General features: G+C 43.6%; 1 protein-coding gene across 31 annotated transcripts in view; it reads right to left on the bottom strand.

The window, feature by feature from the left end:
* Positions 1 to 20135, bottom strand: part of CLASP2 (cytoplasmic linker associated protein 2) — a 261567-nt gene that overhangs the window by 152176 nt on the left and 89256 nt on the right. For 28 of the 31 annotated variants that reach the window (XM_075921810.2, XM_075921815.2, XM_089776567.1 and 25 more), the window contains one exon: positions 4143 to 4289. In XM_075921810.2, coding sequence (XP_075777925.1) covers positions 4143 to 4289 — 147 coding nt within the window. Of the gene's footprint in view, positions 1 to 4142; positions 4306 to 20135 lie in introns of those variants that run through there. The other 3 variants (XM_075921833.2, XM_075921834.2, XM_089776573.1) reach the window with 1 other exon arrangement.

Raw genomic sequence — 20135 nt, 5'->3', positions numbered from 1 at the left:
CCTAGAACAGGGCTACTCAACACTGGAAGCCCAGAGGGCCACAATGATACTCACAGCACATGCTGAGGGCTGCAACTTAAGTGTGGTTGCATATACATGCAAATATATGCAAATAGCTTCTTTCACACAATGGCCTGGCGCTCCCAGCACCTCCTCCCTAGGGTCTAGAAACGCCGACACCTTGCACCCATCCCAGCCAGCCTGTCTGCTTGAGTTTTTCAATGCTCACCAAGGGCGGGAGACACCTTGCCATCATGGACCCAATACCCCCCAGTGGAGGCCATGTTCAAAAGCTCCCACCAGTGTGCCACAGATTGAGCCCCGCATGAACCCAAACCACACTGCAGCTACAAACAATCTGTGGATCACATGTAGCCCATGTTTAGTAGCCCAGGCCTACAGGAAACAGCCCTTCCAGCTGAGGCTCCACCCCTTCTGGAACTGGCCCACGACCATTATCAACATTGGTGAAGTGGCCCCCCTACAAAAATTATTGCCCACCCCTGAGCTAGAGCCTGCAGCAGTCTGGGCCACCAGCCAGCAGCAGCTAGGGCAAGGGTGGGCAAAAGGGCCTCTGCAGGCTGCATCCAGCTTGACAAGTGGGTTGATCCGGCCTGCAGAGGCCCTGCCACTCCTCCGCTCTCAGTCCAATCAGGGCCTGGGGGCGAGGGGAAGTGCACAAAGTTTCCTCTGCCCTACCAGGAGCGCACGGCACTTAGAAGCACCACATACTCCTGGCAGGACAGGAGAAAACTTCATGAGCTGCCCCACCCCCAAGTCCCGACTGGCCTTTGGGTGGGGGGAGCTTGCAAAGTTTCTTCTGCCCTGCCCTCGCTCTGCCAGGAGTGCACAGTGCTTAGAAACGCTAGACACTCCTGCCAGGGCAGGAGGAGTCTTCACACACTCTCCCATCCCCAAGCCCTGATTGGCCTGGGGGAAGAGCGGGTGCACACAAAGTCTCCTCCCACTGCCAGGGAGAGGTTACCTAGGGAGAACTTTGGGGTGGGGGGGACGCCAAGAATTCACGTGTGCACCGACCACCAGACCAATCATGGTCTGTGTGGGGGGAAGCAGGGAAATATCCTGACCCTGCCCCTCCTGCTGCAGCCTAGGGTCACTTCCAAACTTTCTGAAGTGACCCCCAGTAAAAAATTATTACCCACTCCTGAGCTAAGGGATGAGGCCAAAGTAGGGGGCCGGCTGGGGTGATAGCCTGCTGGCAGCAGGCAGTGGTTTTATGGGCCAGTGGCAGGGGACCAGGGAAGTCCAAGCTGCACTGTAGTGCAATATCTTTATTGTGAAAATCCAACTCATAAATGCAGATCTGCTATTATAACTGCACTCAAAACCAAAACAATGTAAAACTTTAGAGCAGGGGTTCCCAACCTTTTTCGGTCCCCGTACTTCCTTTGGCTTTTAGTAAATCTTCCCATACCCCCTATTCAATGTGAAAGGAAATAAATTCTAGACTCTAGAATCCACAACTTTTTTCACTAACGCTACTACTTTTGGAATATTTCAATTAGGATAATCTAGTTATTTACCAAATATTCCCCGTACCCCCTTGACAAGCTTCTAAAATTTTAAGAGGGAAGAGGTATGGAGCATGCTTTCAGAAGTGTTAAAAGAGCAACATACTGATACAGAAACTACAGAAAACAAACAACCAGAAAAGAAAATTAACCCTTCTGCTGGTGGCATCTGACCCAGATGATCAACATGCATCAGGACTATCTGCTTTGGAGTATTATCGAGTAGAACCAGTCATCAGCATGGACATGCCCACTGGAATAGTGGTTGAAGCACAAAGGGACACATGAATCTTTAGCACATATGGTATGTAAACACCTTGTGATGTCAACAGTGCTACATGAACACCTGTTTTAACTGACACTAAACAAGCAGCAAGCAGCAGCATCTCAAGGAAACAAACAAACTTGCTTGTCTGAGTAATTGGCTGAACAAGAAGTAGGACTGAGTGGATGTGTAGTTTAAAGTTGTACACTTATTTTTCAATGCAGGATTTTTTTTTACATAATTCTTCATTTCTAAGTTCCACTTTCATGCTAGAGATTGCACTGTACACTCTGTGTGCTGATGCAATTTCAAAAATATATTTGAAAATGAAAAACAGCCAAAATATGTAAATAGCATTCCATTATTGTTTATCAGTATGATTAATCATGATTAATTTTTAATTGCTTGACAGCCCTAATAAAAATCAAAGTAACTGTTATAATTTATTTTTGACATGTCTCAATTTTGTAGACTAGCACAAATACTTTTGTACAGCCTGATTTCCTGAAACTTGTCTTTTAAAGAGTGGTAGTCGATTACAAAAGGAAGAAAGCAAAATAAACTTTCAGCAATTTAAATGTTATTATTTTATAGTTCATACATATTCTGAGACAAAATTTCAGATAGTTTAGTAGATGTGGTTCACTGTTGATTTTAGGGATGTAATAATGTAGTTGATTAATACAGCGGCAGCAGTGGGGTGTGGCAGGGGGCTCCTCAAGAGTGAGGCCAAAGCACATTGGTTGCCAGCCCCACGGCTGAGGACTAGAGAATAGTCAACTAATCAATAAGATGCATGAGGTTGCTCAACTATTTTATTAACCAATATATAACATCCCTAGTTGATTGTATTGTTAGTAGAATTACTATTTTAAAAGTCTGGTAAGAACTTTGTCTACTTTGTAATGAAGAGAATTTAGAACCTTAAAAATTCAGTTCTAATGCAACGTGTCACATTTATGTATAGATACCCGTACTAAATATCCACAAATCAAGATGAGAAACATATTCAGAAAAAAGATAAATATTCAGTAATTAGAAAAAAATAAAACCAGTTGCATAAAATACTTTATGTACTTCCTGATTCACTCTGACATCATCATAAATTGAACCAATTTATACCAATACTTTTATCACCTTCTGGAAATATCTTCAGTGAACAAGTACTAATATTATATTGGAAGGGAGGAAAATATATACATTAGTTTTATCCTATTCGCATACTAATGAACTCCACAGCTTGGTTTATCAATGTATGTAATATATATATCTGTCCTAATTCAAATTTCATTTTCACTGTGGAGTCTACATTTAACATGTTACATGAGCAACACAGAACTGAAAAAAAAAATCTTGAAGACAGGTTCTAGCAAAAAAAAAAATGGTAATGCTTATCTGAACAATTCATTATTAAAATAATTTGCTCTTCATAACATTTAATTTCTAAAAACTAGAATATTAAAAAAACTTCACCTGCAACAGGCAGAAATTAGATCCTTTTAATAGTCAAATACTTCAAGGGAGAAATGGAAATAAATCTTTTCCCAAACCATATCATTTGCTGAATACATGAGTGAGCAAATATGTCACTTGTCAGTCTTCTAGCAGTAAATACTCACTTTTATCCTTATATAAAATGTCTGAAAAACTAAATCATGAAGTTTCTGGTTAGATCTTACATATAGATTTGGAATGAACTCCATGCAATGAGTCTGATATCACAGATCAAAAACACAGATTTCTCTAACCAAAATGATTAACTTCCATATATAATAAGAACAGGGCATGTACTACTTATTTCTGTTACACATTAATCATGTTAACAGTTGCGTACATTTCCAAGGGTTTTTTTTTTTTATTTTTCACTATACTTCATAGTTATTTTACCCAGTTTAAAAAGGCAAAAAAACCCACTAAAGGTGTACTGAACACCTATACTCCTGTGTTTTGTTGAGGTACATTAAGGCTCTTCAATCATTTGAAAATAAAAGGTGGGCCTCCATTACAACTTACATTCTATGAATCCATTGCAGATTTTAACATGCTATTTTTTGCAATTACCAGACACCAACACATTTACTCAGAATTGTAATGAATCTGATTTCTTCTTTCAATGTGTTCATTTGATTTATGATACCCAGTCTATGACAGATAAGACATCTATCTAATTGTATGCTTACATACCAGCAAAAATACTACATCCTATTGAATAAGAAAAATCAATTATTAATAAACGTTTGTTAATTGTATATAATAAACAATCATTCTCCAAAGTTCTTTGATTTGTGCTCACTGTATCAGGGTTGGCGGAAAAGCATATCAGAATGAGAGTAGATTTATATTACCTCCAACCTTAGGCCCACCAGCTGAACCTGGCTTTCTTGCACTGTTTGAAGGATTCCCGAGTTTTTTAGGTGCAGGAACCTTGAAAGCAGAAGCAGCTGACGATGGCCTATTTCCATCCACTGACTCCTCATCATCAAAGCTTTTATCTACAAAAAGATGCATAAAAGAAACATGAGAACAGAGGTTTTTTTAAAGTATTCTGCTGCACCTTTCACAGACATGTACCAAAAGATCAAATAAAAATCAATATCAATTATTTTACCCTTTGTCTATAGCATGAGAAACAGATTACGGGGAAGCATTTTAAATACCACAAGGTTTTATACAATGCTGCCTTTAGATTTGCAATTATCATTGCAATATTAAACACAACAATGAATCCTATAAATTCAACATCACAAAAAAGAAAAATACTCTCGCAAGTTAAATGTTTCCTGTCAACCATATTCCCCAAAATGAACAATTTTCAATTAATCCCAGACTATGAAAGACCAATGCTACTCCCTTTTCTTCTACTCATGCAGGCATTTTCTGCTACACATCCTTCTACAATGTGTCTACCAACACTCCCTGTCTCATTCCTTCCACCCAGATCTTGCAACTTACAATCACAGATCCGCTTGCAGATCAACCGCCTCATTCCTCTGATAGCTCTCAATTCCCTTCACACTAGGATGCTCAATACCTCACATGGCCTCACACAATAGATTCTCAATACCAAAGATTCTATCCAAAACTGACAGAAAACACCATAGCTCCACCACTGAGATTTGTGCCGGCATTTTTCCTCTCTCTTCCCTGCACTAGGTGCTGAAACAACCAATCAGCTTTAAGGTGACATCATCTTCTGGTAGCCACTGCCAGATGAAAAGGTGAAAATTCTTCTTATATATAAATTAATTCCCCCACATACAGTATTTGCAGCCACAACCTTTTAAAAATTACACAGCCCTGCTTTGCTCAAGGGTTTTCCACTCCTCTCTCCCACCCCAAATAAATGGGCTTGCCTTTTGTTTAGTGAAGTCAGAAACTCATCTTCAACTAACAGTTAAAAGATACTCAATACAGGATGTTCTGCACTTGTTCTTTAAATTATACTAAAACAAAAATAGAATTCTATAAGTAACTTGTGACAATTTTGTAATTCATTTAGTACAGAAAGTTGGATTTCTCTGGAAGCATGCAATTCACGTACAAACAAACCTGTAGTTCATATAATAAACAAGATGGGTGAGGCTGAGACACAGCAGCATAACAATGATATAAGCCAATTTAGCACTTATTTCTTCACTGGAACCTGTCATTTCTAAAATAATATCACAGCACTACTTATATTTCAGGAATTGTATGTTTACTAAACCTCGGTATACACTGAATGGCAAAATGTTCCCAATAAAATGAGTTACATTTAAAAAGATAATCTCTTGAGGCAGAACACAGTCACTATCATATCAGAGCAAACATGTTTTTCCAAATGGCATTTACCGTGACTGCTGATGTAAAAACACTGAATATTCTGGGATTTCTTTTAGCTTCCTAATGACAGTGTAACTTCAGAAATATTCTTGTTTAAACAAAACAATTTAAAGCCCTATTAAATCTCTACTTTCATTTATAATTAAAAAGCTAGAAAGTATCAGTAATTATATAACTGAAAATTTTCTCCATCATGCTTTTTTTTCCCCTTTTAACCACCATTATAAGTGAATGTGATTAAGAATACATCTGTGTATGGATATGTAAGCAAATCAGAATGCAAAGGGAAGGGCAGCGAAAAAAAAACTATTCCATCCGTTTCCATGGAAACGGTACTCAGCCCTCACACAAGAACCTACAGTTCAGTTCTAAGAAAAAACACAGATTTAACACTTAGTATCTTAAAAATGTAACTGTAGACACCAGCATTTCTAAAAACTGTTAGATCCATTGTTCTCAACACAAAATTAAGTTTTATAAATTGAATACTGCATGAAATAAACGTTAATGGTACTGGTTAACTAAAGATTCCAACGAAGGGAAACCTAACAGAACTTCAAAATAGCATTAAAAATTGGCTGTAGATAAAGCCAGTTTTTAACAGCTTTTATAAACAATATGAGGCAGATGCAACTAAGAATTATTTTGTTATGATACCCAAACTAATTAAAACTCAAACCTAAGTTTACTTTTCACTGTTAATACCTTTAGTCTGTTTTTTTCAGCTCTGACTATGAAAATAGGCTAGACTTTTCATATGGTCTCATAGTGTATGAGTTTTAAATATTATATAGGAAGGCAATTTTTATTAAAAATAAAACTGTTTACAGTTAAACTAAAAAGTAATGGTAAGATCTTTGCTGATTTGTTTGTAAAGATTCTTACAGGGCATATATTAAGCCGGGGTAGGCAATCATCTTTTAAAAAGGGCCACGCTAGAAGGGACGGGGGCCTTCAGGCGGAAGGGGTGGGGCCAGGAGACTTCTTGTGCTTCCCTCCCTCCCTCCCCCCGCCCCCACTGACCTGGAGTGGGGCAATGTGAGAAGTCTTTCTCCTCACTCCCTTGCCGCCCCCCCTCCCCCCGAGAGAGAAATGCCAACTGTTTTAAAACAGCTGGCGGTTCCCTCTAGGCACCCAGTGGGAGGAGGCGTCACACGCTCCCCCTGCCCCCAGGCCTATCTGACTGGCCTTAGGGCTCCTCCCGTCAAAGGCGCATGGCAGCTAGAGAGAAATACCCGCTGTGTTAAAACAAACAACATGTCTCTAGCCACCACGCACTCTTGGGGGGGGTTGAGGAGACTTCGTGCACTCCCCGCCCCAAGCCCTGACTGACCAGGGGTGGGGAAGTGGCAGGTCCGCAGACTGAATCCACCAGCTTGGTGGACCAGATCTGGCCCCCAGAGTGCCCTTTGCCCACCCCCGTATTAAGCTGTAGGGATTTAAAAAGAATACTGACTAGATAGATTTCAACTAAAAATGCACTCAAACTACTCTATAATCCTACTAATACATACATTTAATATGACAATTACACCTAGTTTAGTAAGAAATTTAAAATCTAAGGTGGTAAAATAACATTTGGGATTTTATAGTATATGAAGTCAAAATTTAATTCTAATTTTTATAGGAGTTACAACTTTCTCCCCCTCCTTCCTCTTCCCCTCCCGCCCCGCCCCAGACGTTTGTGAGTTTATGCTTTTATGCCTCTGGGGTTTATTAACAATAGAACCCCCATTGGTCTTCCAGGGAGTCTAGAAAGATACATGACAGCATTTGCACATATACAAAGCAACAAAACTGTGTTTACAGAAATTATTACCAACTAATATAAACGTATTAAATTTGCTTTATGTACCATGCTAAAGTCACATCTAGTCACACATATAAAACAGACACTTACTGAGTACCTAATCATGAAAATAAACTGAGCTGAATAGACCTACTACTGCCCATAATTTAGCTCATATATATATATAAAATCTGAAACACTGCACCTAGTCATTTTGAGATTAGCAGCAGTGGTGGAATCATGTCTAGCCATACAGTTTTCAAATTACTTTTCATTATTTCTAATTTCTAAATTTATTTAACTATTTTCAAAGTCAAATTTCTTCACTAAGTATAGAAACACTTAAAGGGGATGTCTAAGTGACGTTATAAAATTAAACCGTTTGAAAGTTACCTCAAGATACACATCATCTTCCATTATGGGATATTTTAAAATGGCCAAACTTTTCACACGTCAAATATCACACATACAAAAGTCATTTTGGGACCAAGAAACTAGAACCCTCAAAAATATTTTTTCCCAGAAAGCTACAGGTTACTAAAAAGCAGAAGCTGTGCAAGCTAATCAATCCATAAATTTGAACAGAGAATATTGATATAAACTCATCAATAGTATAAAACACCTGTTGAATTTTTTTTTTTAAACAAGGTATCACATTTTCAGGAAGCAACATCGATTCACAGTAACAAACAGAATTAATTTGCAAAGGAACTGAAATGAATAGTAATAGCGTGAACAAATTCAAATTTTAGTCATTTGTCTCACTACCGTTTGCCAACGCTGCAACTTCATTTTAAATCAATACAGATGAGATATTTAAAGAGAAAGGGAGTTAGGGCTTGTCTATAGAGTGGGATAATGCACTATAGCAGGGCATGATTTCTGAAGCCTACCAATGTGTTAGGCATCAGTATGGCCACACAGACCCTGCTGGTATGCACTAATGGTTCATTAGAACAATTTAATATAGTAATGATTCAAACCCCACATAAAAGCACAAGAGCAATATCAACATGAACTCAAGAGCAACATATTCGTGTGCTTTAGAAATCATATTCCCATACAGTGCAATAAATGTTACAGTGTTCTCAAGTTACAGTGGCAGAGGTCTAAGTTGGATATTAGGAAAAACTATTTCACTAGGAGAGTGGTGAAGTACTAGAATGGGTTACCTAGGGAGATGGTGCAATCTCCATCCCTAGAGGTTTTTAAGTCTCGGTTTGACAAAGCCCTGGCTGAGTTGATTTAGTTGGGATTGGTCCTGCTTTGGGCAGAGGATTGGACTTGATGACCTCCTGAGGTCTCTCCCAGGTCTATAATGCTATTGTGACGGGGCAGAGGCGCCCCGCACTCCTGTCCCCCTGGAGGCCACGTATGGGGCGGCACTCGGGCTGGAGCCGGGCGCTACAGAGCCGGCCGCTCTGCGAGTGGCTGCGCTCGGGTGGAAGCTGGGCACTCCAGAGCCGGCCGCTCCGCGATCCGTGGGCCGAGCGGCCCCAGCGCTCGTCGGCCGGTGGTGCACTGGGTGTTCCTGAGCGGCTGCCGCGGCGAGGCACCCAAGCCAGCCGAAGACTCCGGGTGATGTCACCAAGGGGGCGATGTCACCACACAGATTCACCGCCCAGCCGGAAGCGGACCCACGCATGGGGGGCAGAGCCCCCACCGGCAGCAAGCGGCGCGGGAATTTAAAACCCCGAGCAACACCGGTAAGGGGGGAAGCTCGGAGAGAGCCCTCCAACACCGCAGTGCAGCGGATTTGACCCAAGCTGAGGAGGTAAGTCGCCGGCGCGGACGTAGTGGACCAGCGGGGAGAGGAAGTAGCCCAGGGCGGGCAGAGGGAGCCTGCGGGTTGGCGCGTTACAGCAGATGCCCCACCAGCCGGACCGGACAATGCAAGCATCTGAGTCCTTAGGGTCCTGGGCTGAGGTCCACAAGAGGAGGCGGGCCCGGACTACAGGTCAGGCGGCCTCCGACCGCAAAGAGGCCCCCTGGGCCGAGAGTAAAACTGACTGAGATGCCAGATGGCGATTCACAAGGTGACGGGAGCATGGGACTGAGGATGGAGAGCTAGGGGTCCCATCGGGGCCCCCGATAGACTCATTTACAACTATACAGCACATTACCTCATCGTGTATATAAGCCTATAGGCGCCCAACTCACCACTGAACTTAATTCACTCAGGCTGCTATGAAAATCTAAAAGGCCTGGTCTACACTGTGAGCACTGCCGCTTTGAAACACTGCGTGCAGCCTGGGGGCACCCCAGCTGGCCTAGGGCTGCACATGGCGTTTCGAAGTGGCAGCGCCACATGGAGCCCAAGGTCTGGCCCCAGGCTCCACGTAACGCTGCCATGTTGAAGCACCCGCTGCTGTTCCCCCCCACTTGCTGCCTCTTTCTGATAGAGGCAGGGGGAAGGGGGAGAGAGCGACTAGTCGACTATCCTGTTGACTATCTGACAAGCATTTGCTTATTGGATAATCGACTAGTCCTTCACATCCTTAGTATCTATGCCAAGATGGCAACGGGCAAGGAGGAGAAAGGAGATGCCAGCAGCGCCACATGAAAATAAAGAAGCTGAGGCACTCATACCAGAAGACAAAAGGGGCAAACAGATGGTCTGCATCATCGTCGCAAACATGCCGCTTCTATGAGCAGTTGCATGGAAGGCGGGTGGGTGGTTGTGGGAGGAGGGATACTGACCGGCTTCCCAAGCCAGTCTGTGGATTCTTCCCAAGACACTGTTCAGGAAGCTTTAGTTAGCAGCAGGGAGGTGTGACAGGGCGCCCAGTGGTCCCCGCACTTACCTGGCGCTGTCTCCGGCATGCTGGGCAGGACAGCCACCAGTGGCGGCACCGCAGCACCTTTGCAAGGCGTGCTCAGCAGCCACAGCTGAGCTGTGGCAGGGCACGCGGTCGGACAACAGGGGTGAGGTCAGCCCGGGAGGGCACATTGACCCCGGCAGCTACTGCGCAGGTTCTGTGGGACATTTAAACACCGCCGCCTCACTCGGAAGGAGGGAGCGAGGAGCTGAGTGTGGAGGCAGCCTGAGCCGGAGGACTGACCAGCCCAGTGACGCCAAGCAGAGGGAAGAAGCCCGAATGGGCAAAGACCAGAGTCAGTAGGAAGCGACACAGGGCACGGCTAGTGAGTATCCCGTGGGTTGTGGGAAGCGTCCCCACCAACCGGACGGAGTCCGTGACCCCAGTCCTTAGGGCCCTGGGTTGGGGCTCGGAGAGAGGGAGGGCTCAAGCTCCCCTACCTGCCTCAAATCGCTAGCGTCCAGTGGAGGACTTTCATTTAAGCATGGTGACTGAGTGTGGGACAAGGGTTCAGGGAGCGGGTGTAACACTGACGAACCAATAAAGGCGAGCACAAAGTTGGTTGAAGGCTTTGACTTTTACAGGAAGACAGTGCGGATGAGTTAAAGGAGGAGGAGGATAATGGTCAGCAGGCAAGCGGGGAAACCGATCTTACTGTTAGGATTCTTTTATAACTCTGAAGACAGTTCCCAGGACAGCTTGTTGCCAAATCCTGATGGCACAGAAGACACTTGTGGTGAGCTCACATTTATCATCATGCTACAAGAGGGTTACGGCAATTGGATGTGATCTGTTGTTTCCACTGTGGGGGCGGGAGTTCCTGGAACAGTTTATTAATGTGTCTGGAGGAGGAACTCTTTCATACTTTTCACTAGGTTTCTAGGGATGCCTGCCTTATTCCATCCTCCATGGTAGGACGCCTTTCCACACCAGCCAGCAGAAAGTGGTCTGGTGCCATTGCAGTACAAAGCATTGAAGCATAAAGTCCAGGTTTCTGGACATATTCAGTCAGCATCCACTCCTTAAAACTCTGTGCAATTCAGAAAAGACTGATATTTGCACATAGCAACCTAGATGAAGAAGGGGGGAGCTATTAACTCATGCCTCAGCTGTAAACCTCCATTTTCTTGTCCCCAATGAAACCATGGCTTGAGCCCCTACCATACTACCATGCCCAGGCCCCCACCCACCCAGAGGATCCTCAGTTTTTGCAAGAGCCCCTGGCCTTACACTATGCCCAGACCCACTCCCCCTCTGGCCCACAGAGAATGTTTCATTCTCCCTGCAAACAGGAGGTGACAAACACATGGTCATCACGAGACACTGCCCTGTCACATCCAGACCTCCCCCACCACAAATTCGAGCTCCAGCCTGTTCCTTACTAGGCCTGCCACCAAACCATGTCCAGCTGATGCCTTAAGATCTCACTAGTGTACCTGTTGCACAGTGGGTGCTTAAAAGAGTAATGGTGGCCCTGAATAGAACACGTCCCTATTATCTTTAGACAGACCTGCCTTTTATGCTATGAGATTAGCTTTTATGCTCGACATTTTATCTCCTGTAAAGTCTGCCCTTCACTTTTCGTTACAAAGGGTGCAACACCAAGCATGCTGCATACACACCCTCCCTCAGCTGCCCACCTAGCATAAATCTGAAGGCGAAAATATACTAAGGATGATGTGTTCAAGGAGCAAATGCAATCTGCCCGCTAGGGCAAGGAAGAATTAAGTGTATGGAGGAATACATTGTGGAGTGAGAGGAGAGCGTGCACGGAACTTGAAGCACAGAACCAGAAAAAAGAGTCTAGAATGTCACGGCGGATGTGATGACCTGCATAGTGGACTTCCAGGACAGCCACACAAACAGGTACCCCCTCTAGTACTTGCGGTCCCACATTTGCTCCTCACCAAGTTCCTAGGGCTCCTGGGAGAGAAGACTGAATGCAGGGAGCGGGCAGGAAGGTAGGAGGGAGAACTCAAGGGAAGCCTCACATTCAACCCTCAGGAATGCTTCCCAGAGTACCTGTGATTGCTGCACGGGGGGACGGTAATATGCCGCTTTTCCTTCTCTGACTCTCTCCATGAAGCTCCCACCCTGAACTCCTCTTCTGTCCCTGCTGTGCTCTCTAAATAAAAATGCATGATTTCTGAACAACAGTATCTTTATTGCTTGTGTTGAAAGGGGGATTAACAGGCAAGCACACTTACTGCAAGGGGCACCTCATCAAGAACAACATGCATAAATGTCATATCACCATCTGACCATTCATAAAGCTGTTTTTCTAAACGGCTAATTTTGAGTGCCCTCGGCTCTCCTTGTTGTCCTGGTGTATGGCTGCTCATAATTAGTAGCTAGGAATTGTGCCTTGACTCCCCAAACTTGCATAAAACTTTCCCCCTTACTCTCACAGATACAGGCTGAACCTCCCAAATTCAGGATTCTCTGGTCCAGCAGGGCCACAGATGCTGCTGGAACCAAGAGACCCGGAAGAGAGGGAGCAGGAGCCAGCTGGAAAAACACAGGGTTAGGGAGCCCTGGATGGGCAACCCTGGCATCAGTGGGACCCAATACTAGCTAAAGAAACCCCAGCATCAGCGGCACCAAGTGACCAATGGGGAGCCCCCGCCCCAGCCAGAGAACCCCTGGTGTCAGTCAGGCTGGGTGGCCAACAGGGAGCTCCTGCCCCGGCTGGGGAACCCCCTGCAGCACCAGGGCCAGGTGGTGGCCAGACAGTTGCAGGCCAGGGAACTGGAGCATGACTGCCAGGCATCCCCAGTCATGGGACCCCAGGAAACCTCCAGTGGCAGCGAGCCAGGCAGCCCCAGATGGGGAGCTCTCCAAAATCATCAGGGGCGGGGAGGAGGTGTCAGGGAACCCACTGCATCAACAGGACGAGGAGGCTGGGGAGTCCCAGCCACGGAACCCAGGGAATCCCCAGTAACAGTGCGGCTGGATGGCCAGGTGGCCCTGATAAGAGAATAGTTGGGCCAGGTACCAGCACTGGAGCCTTGGCCAGGGAGCCCTGTGGAATCTCCAGTGGCAGCAGAACCAGCAGAGTCCAAGCGGGACTGACAGCAACTGGGTGGTCCTGGCAGGAAAACCAGTGGAAGCAGCACCAGAAACAGGGTGGAAGCCCCAACCTTCAGAGCTCGAGATGGGGCAGCCAGCAGGTCCCTGGTTTGGGACTGCGCAGATCTTGGACCAGGGAGGTCCAACCTGTACTATGGAGCACACAGCAGGTTGTCACAACAATGGGAATATTGGTTTTGATGAGGTCTAACCTAGGCAATAAACTGCAAATCTTCCCTTTAAATGCCTAAAAGCACATTCTATCACCATTCTCCACTTGCTGGATTAAAAAAAATATTAACTAAGGCTATGTCTAGACTGCCCCCTCTTGTGCAAAAACATATGCAAATGACACGAAGCGAGGAATATCGCTGTGCCTCATTTGCATAATGAATGAGGCTCCATTAATGCACAAAAATCCCCTCTTGCACAGGAGCCGTTCCCCCCCTCCCCCCAAGGAGTAACAGCTCCTGCGCAAAAGCCTCTTGCACAAAAACGGAGCCTTATTAATTAATATGGCACAGCGCGGCAGTCTAGACGTGGCGTGGTCGACAAGGGAAGCCTAGGTTTACCAGAGCTGTCGACAACGGCCACATCTAGACTGCCGCGCTGTGCCGGATCAGCTAATCGTTGGCACAGCACGGCGGCCATTTTTATTATAATGAAATGGGGATTATTTAAAGCCCCGCTTCTTTGACTATGCTGAGTAAACTATTTCATGTCGACGGGGCCATGTAGTCTAGACGCATCCTTAGAGAGAATGTCTTGTACAGCGGAAGCATATGCCCACTCTAGAGAAGATGCCCTACCCTGAGATTGAGTGAATGTGGATTGGGGCACTTGATTCTACCATTGTGCTGGATCAGGAAACTGGCAATGTTCAGGAGGGGACTTGAAGGACAAAATGACATGGAGCAGAGACTAAGGAACCCGAATGTCTGGGCCAGAAGGTGGTGATGAGGAGCTACTGTGGAGCAGAAGAACTCAACTACTAGGGCAGAAGAATATTGTCCCAGAAGCAATATCCAAGGGCTTCCCTGAAACTGTATATGGCATGGATGCTGTTGTTCTGAGAAGCAGCTCTACCTCTGGTAGGAATCCCCCACTGTTCAAAGACATTGCATAGTACCATACCATGGAAGGTCCCATTCATGAAAGATTGCAAAGTGTTTGCTAAGCAAGTCTGCAAGAACTCTGCATCCCTGGCAGATATGTTAGAAGTAGAAGATTTGATGTTTGATGAACTAATTCCAGACATTGATCACTTCTACACAGAGCACGGAAGATCACCTTTCCCACTTTCTTCATATGGAAAACCACAGTGATGTTGTCTGACAAGATAAGGATATCATGAGAGTAAACGAGCGGGAGACAGGATCTGCATGTGAGATGGATGGGAGGGTTACTATCCTTTTCTAAACATCTGAGTATTCAGTAACTAAATAGTTAAATCCAAAATAGTGGGTATCTAGGAACTGCTGGCAGGGAACCAGGTGAACCAATGGGAAAAAAGTACTGAGATTTGAATTGGAAAGGAATCTGCCTGTTGTAGTTCTTTTAGGAGTTCAAACCAGGAACAGCAGGCGGCGGCACAGGGGGGAGGAGATGAACTGAACCAGGCAGGGGTACCCATCCCTGGAAAAGGACTGAACCTTAGAACTATGAATATGTGAGTAGATAGTGAATATTTTAGAGAGACATGACTAAGTTATTTTTTTCTTGTTGTTGTCTGGTTACTTTTCTCTGTGCTGAGTCCTTATGCCCACCCCCCGTATATTGCAACTAAAGCTGAATCCCAGGGAAGCTGTTCTCTGTGTTTTAACATTCTCAGTTACTCTAACACAGTGGCCTCCAACCTTTTTACACCCAAGATCACTTTTTAAATGAGAGAACAAGCCAAGATGTACCACCCCACCCGTTCCTTGAAGCCCCGCCCACTCTGTTCTCCTCTCCGTCACTTGCTATCCCCAACCTTATACTGCTGCTTTTTTCCACAATTCTTCTGTAGGAAGAAGTTTTTTCAACATTTGGCCTGTCTACACTGGACCAAATGTCAGAAAACCCCCTTCTTTTGGAAGCCCCCTTATTCCTCATGGAAAGAGAAATATAGGGGTCACCAAAAGATCATGTTTGCTCTTCCACTAAAAGAAGTGGAAGAACAAACGCATCCCTGGATGCAGAAGAGTTTTTCTGGGATATCTCCGGAATCCTGAAAAACTCCTGCAGTCTAGCAGTACCCTCGTTGGGTTGAGACAGGATGTGTAGGCTCTGGGGTGGCTGTTGGAGGCTAAGACCATACCCTGCCAGAGGGGGGTAGGGGGGAGGTAAAATTTATTTTTTTATTTTATGTGAAAGAAACTATAGTAAGGCATGGATATAGTTCATACTGATAGTGTTAGTTTCCCTATCTACTATAAATATAATCTGAGGTAAGAAAGCTGATTGCTCTGACTGAAGACAAAGCAGTAGAGAAGGAACTGACAGACACGGGACTGTGCACCACTATGTAACTGCTCAGAGTGGCATGAGACAACTTCAAGTGTGTGTACAGCCCAACTGAGCACTGCTACCACAAATTTTTTATTACAACTACAGGGCATCAAGACACCTAAAATGAGTCCCAATGGGAGCAATTCCTTTAAGAAGAACTAATATCCACAATAGGGATAAAAGCAACTAGTCGACTACCCAATAAGCATAGGCTTACTAGGCAGTTGAGTGCCCAGCTGTGCCTCTGTCATTAAAAAGGCAAAGGCACAGGAGGGACAGCAAGCGCTCCACCCCTTATCGACTAGTCAAGTGGTCGATGAAATTTAATCAACTACTCAATTAGATGATTAATCAAAATTTAACACCCCTAATCCACGGCTAGTCACAGCTGTTGTGGGACATAGGTTAAGCAAGAATTCGTATTCTCATCAGCTTCCTGATTATGTTTAATTCTCATATGAGGAAGAGGAGTGAGAGAGCAAGAGAATGGTATAATTCTGACACTTTTGACAGTTATTAAAACATTTCAGGTATGGAAGCATTTTCTATTGATCTATATAAAATTACACAATTTGCAACAATTCCAATGAGGGGAAAAATCTCAATGGGCTTAACAGTAAAAATCATCTATCACATCAATGTAATTGAGGTCTGGAGAGTCTGAAGAACATGAGGAAGATGAGAATAGGAAGCATGTGCCTGGTGACCCTGGATAGAATGAGAATCCTAAGGAGCTGCCGGAGTCTAATTATCCCCAATTATCTCTGTTCTCCAGCTTTATCCTCCATTTTTCTTCTCCCTGGATAGTTTAAGGAATATTCTTCCTATGGCATATTCCTATAGTCATAAAGAGGTGCTGTCCTGTTTTGCCTTGATCCAGTAGGAGGCATTGAAGAATATCTACCATCCTTTTCATTTGGTGCATTACATTCATCTCATCATGGCCTTCTTAAAAATCAGAACAAAAAATGGAGGAGGGAGTGAATGTATGGCTTTGATTATCTATATGCAGCAGATCTGGAGTTTGATGCCCATCTATGTGCATCCATTGTTCATTTGTCATCCATTGTTTATTACAGATTCTAGAAAATTGCTAATTAATTACAATGTACATTTTCCTGAACTTCACCTTGCCATGATCATTCTTGCTTACAGCTCTTAAAGGAGAATGACAAATTACAATACCACTGCAATAAATATATTTTATTAAAGATTCTTTAAGCCAGTTCTTTGAAACAACTTTACCCCATTGGTTTTTTATAGATTTGGTAACATGCTATAGTATGTATGTTCTCTCCCCCTTTCCACAATACCTCTTGAATAAATATATCCCCCTCTCCTTCTCAAGTATTTCTTTCCAAACTACTCTGATAAACCTGCATTCATACTTCACATAAAGAGAAGCATGGCTGACACATGACTCTTTCACGATGCTTTAGTTGATTCTCATGGAATGCAGGGAAAATATGCTTTGCCTGCTAACCAGGTTGCAGACTTGGAATGGTTACCACAGAGCAGTCACACCGGCAACAGGTATCTGGTAAGATTAAATAAGAGTGTCAGTAACAGGACCTGGCATGCTGACTCACCTCTTCCTCCCACACTCATCACCACCTTACCAATTCCACATGCTCATTAGCACTAAAGACATCTTCTCTTCTTCCTCCTACACATCCAAGCTTCAATATTCCATCACTTTTTCCTCTGTACCACTGGAAAAGGATAAACTTTTCCTTTCTATTCTTGCCAACGAAGTCTTTGTCCATGTCATAGCATTAAAGTTTATCACACACCTACAACCCCAAGCCTGTCTGGTAAAGAGGCTGAAACATGTGCTACATTCTCAAGCAAAACCCACTGTAATTTTATGACAAAACAGTTATGTATTGTGTACTCTCCTTTCATCATCACAATAGACAATACTATTACTTTCATTCGATTCTAATCTGGGAATTCTTTCACTCAGCATTTTCAAAGCGCACACATATCCATGTGTTCAAATCCTACTACAAAACCTCTTTACAATCCTGTCTTTCCTCAGTCCCCAAATCTAAAATTCCTCTTGCATCTTGAACAAGGTGGTCCCCTACTCTCTTGCTTTGACAAATGCCATCTAGGAGCAATAACTTCATTTAAATCACTGCTAAGAATCATTTTGGCTTGTTACTGGATTGCATCACCCCTCCACCCTCTCAGAGGCTCCCACATTTCTACTATACTGAGTTACTTTACCTTTAATAAGTCCTTACTAGCTTTGTCATGCTTCATCTATTGACTGGCATGCCACCAAGACATTGAACAGTGACTGTTTTATTTATGATGGCAACCTTCATGATTTGTTAGTCTAATGTTTCCAATAGCAACTTCATACTTCTTCCTTGTAGCCCCATACATATGAGGTGCCCCTTGTAAGGATCCTCAACATAATTACAACATTGTTCTTCTGAACTATGCTCAATATTAGTCTGTTATGTTGTCTACAAGAGACTCAATAATGGCTTGGCAATACCGTTCTGTGAATACTGCTAGTTACGCTGTGACACAAGTACCAAGGTCAGTTTTCTCTCTTCCAGAAGACAAACTGTTCCCCACATTCTCCTGTCAGTTGTGGCAGGATCAGCCTATGCCACAATCTGTGGTGTCCCCCTGTGGTATTATTTATCTTGTCTAAGTCTCTCTTCTCCACCTCCCAGAAAAGTGCTGGTAATGAAATAAACAATACCAATTGAAAAAAAATGAAAGGGCCATTTACCTCTCCTTGATTCAGCTCTCAGTTCTTGCTTTCTTGCAGAGGGCTGCCTCACATTCCAGCTTTTCCTCTCTGGAAGCCTTTCTTCCAAGGTGAGTCACAGAACCCAGTCTCCCTCCTACAACCCTCCTCAGTTCTCTGCCAGGCTGTCTGACTGAGGATGAAAAGTTAGCTTTCTGCAGGACCTATCAGAGGAGCCAACCAGTCTTCTGCAGCTTCTCTTACTAACTGTAATCCTTTTTGTCTCTTAAAAGACCAACCAGCCTGCAACATGCCAAATAAACATCTTTATTGCTGCTTCATCCTCCCCTATGTCTGATTTTAGTTTCCTTCTGTCTCTCATATACTAAAAATGTAAGTTCTCTGAGGCAAGAGCAATCTTATTTCACGTTTGTATAATACCTTATATCATAAGACCTTGATTCATCACTGAAGTCTGTGGAACTGCTCCAAAATATGTAAGTCAACTTTCTATGATTTTTACAAAAAAGTTAAAGTACTACATCTCTCCCTCTTTCATTTTTAAAACAATTTCTCCCCTTTCTTAGCTTCACTTTACATTTTCTTTTTTCTTGCCTACAGTATATTAAGGTATATTTTTCTAAGCAGGCTTCAATATTTCCTCTTCCTTCTCTCTCCTTCCATTCTCTTACATCTTTCTTACCTTTCACTGGGTTCTCTACCACCTCTCCTATATTTTCAGTCTCTCACCAGTCTCACTTCCAGTTCACTGATAATTTCTTAATCAGTTCTGTTCCACAATAATTGGCCTTAAATAATGCAGAACTTCTTTGGCCTTTTAATTTTTTATATTGCATCAGTCCAGCTGCTTACAGTCAGCTCCCAACCTATCACAGTACTTCCTTCTTCAAATCCTTCTCCCTTTCACATCAAGAACAAGCTATCAGTGCCCATGTTTATAGCACTTCAAACACTCATTCCTTTTTTGCTGCCAATTCTGCTTCTCTGCTTTCATTAATTCCTTCGCCCATTATTTGGGCTCCTGCCATATCATCTTCCTGGAAGTTGTATTACTATTTCCTACTTTTACAATGTCTCCTATGCTTGAAAGTTTAACTTTATTCCTCATCATATTACTGCCTTCCCATTTAACCATCTCCTTAACACTGCAGTTTTCCAGAAGTTTGTCAGTCTCCTTTGATCTGAGTGGCAGATTGTTCGAAAGGTAGAAGGAAGCACATTTATTTTTTATTCATTTTAATTCACTTTAAATTGGGGATAAGATCTATATTTTAATTCGCTACTAGATTACCAAAACATGAATATCATATAGAGGGAGGGGCAGAATACTCTGGCATTCAAGATATATTACAAGATGGCTGTTGCAACAATTATGGCCTAACTTACCCTACACAACTCATGTACAAATTTGTATTGCACAGAGTCTGGAAAATTCCAGTTATAGCTGCAAGTACGCAAAAGCTAATTTCTCATTCCCTGATTGGTTGTGAGAGGGGATGGCCCATTTTAGCTGGCCATCTCAAAACTTCATAAGTGTGGATCACCATCTAAACAATTCATACCAGCACCTCCAAGAAAAGGAGCAAGTTTGGACCACCAAAAAGAAATAGAATAAAAC

Source organism: Pelodiscus sinensis, chromosome 2 (assembly GCF_052426305.1).
Source record: "Pelodiscus sinensis isolate ZL-2025 chromosome 2, ASM5242630v1, whole genome shotgun sequence".
Classification (NCBI taxonomy): domain Eukaryota; kingdom Metazoa; phylum Chordata; order Testudines; family Trionychidae; genus Pelodiscus; species Pelodiscus sinensis.
Note: the sequence above shows the minus strand (reverse complement) of the source record. Positions and strands in the feature narration are given on the sequence as shown.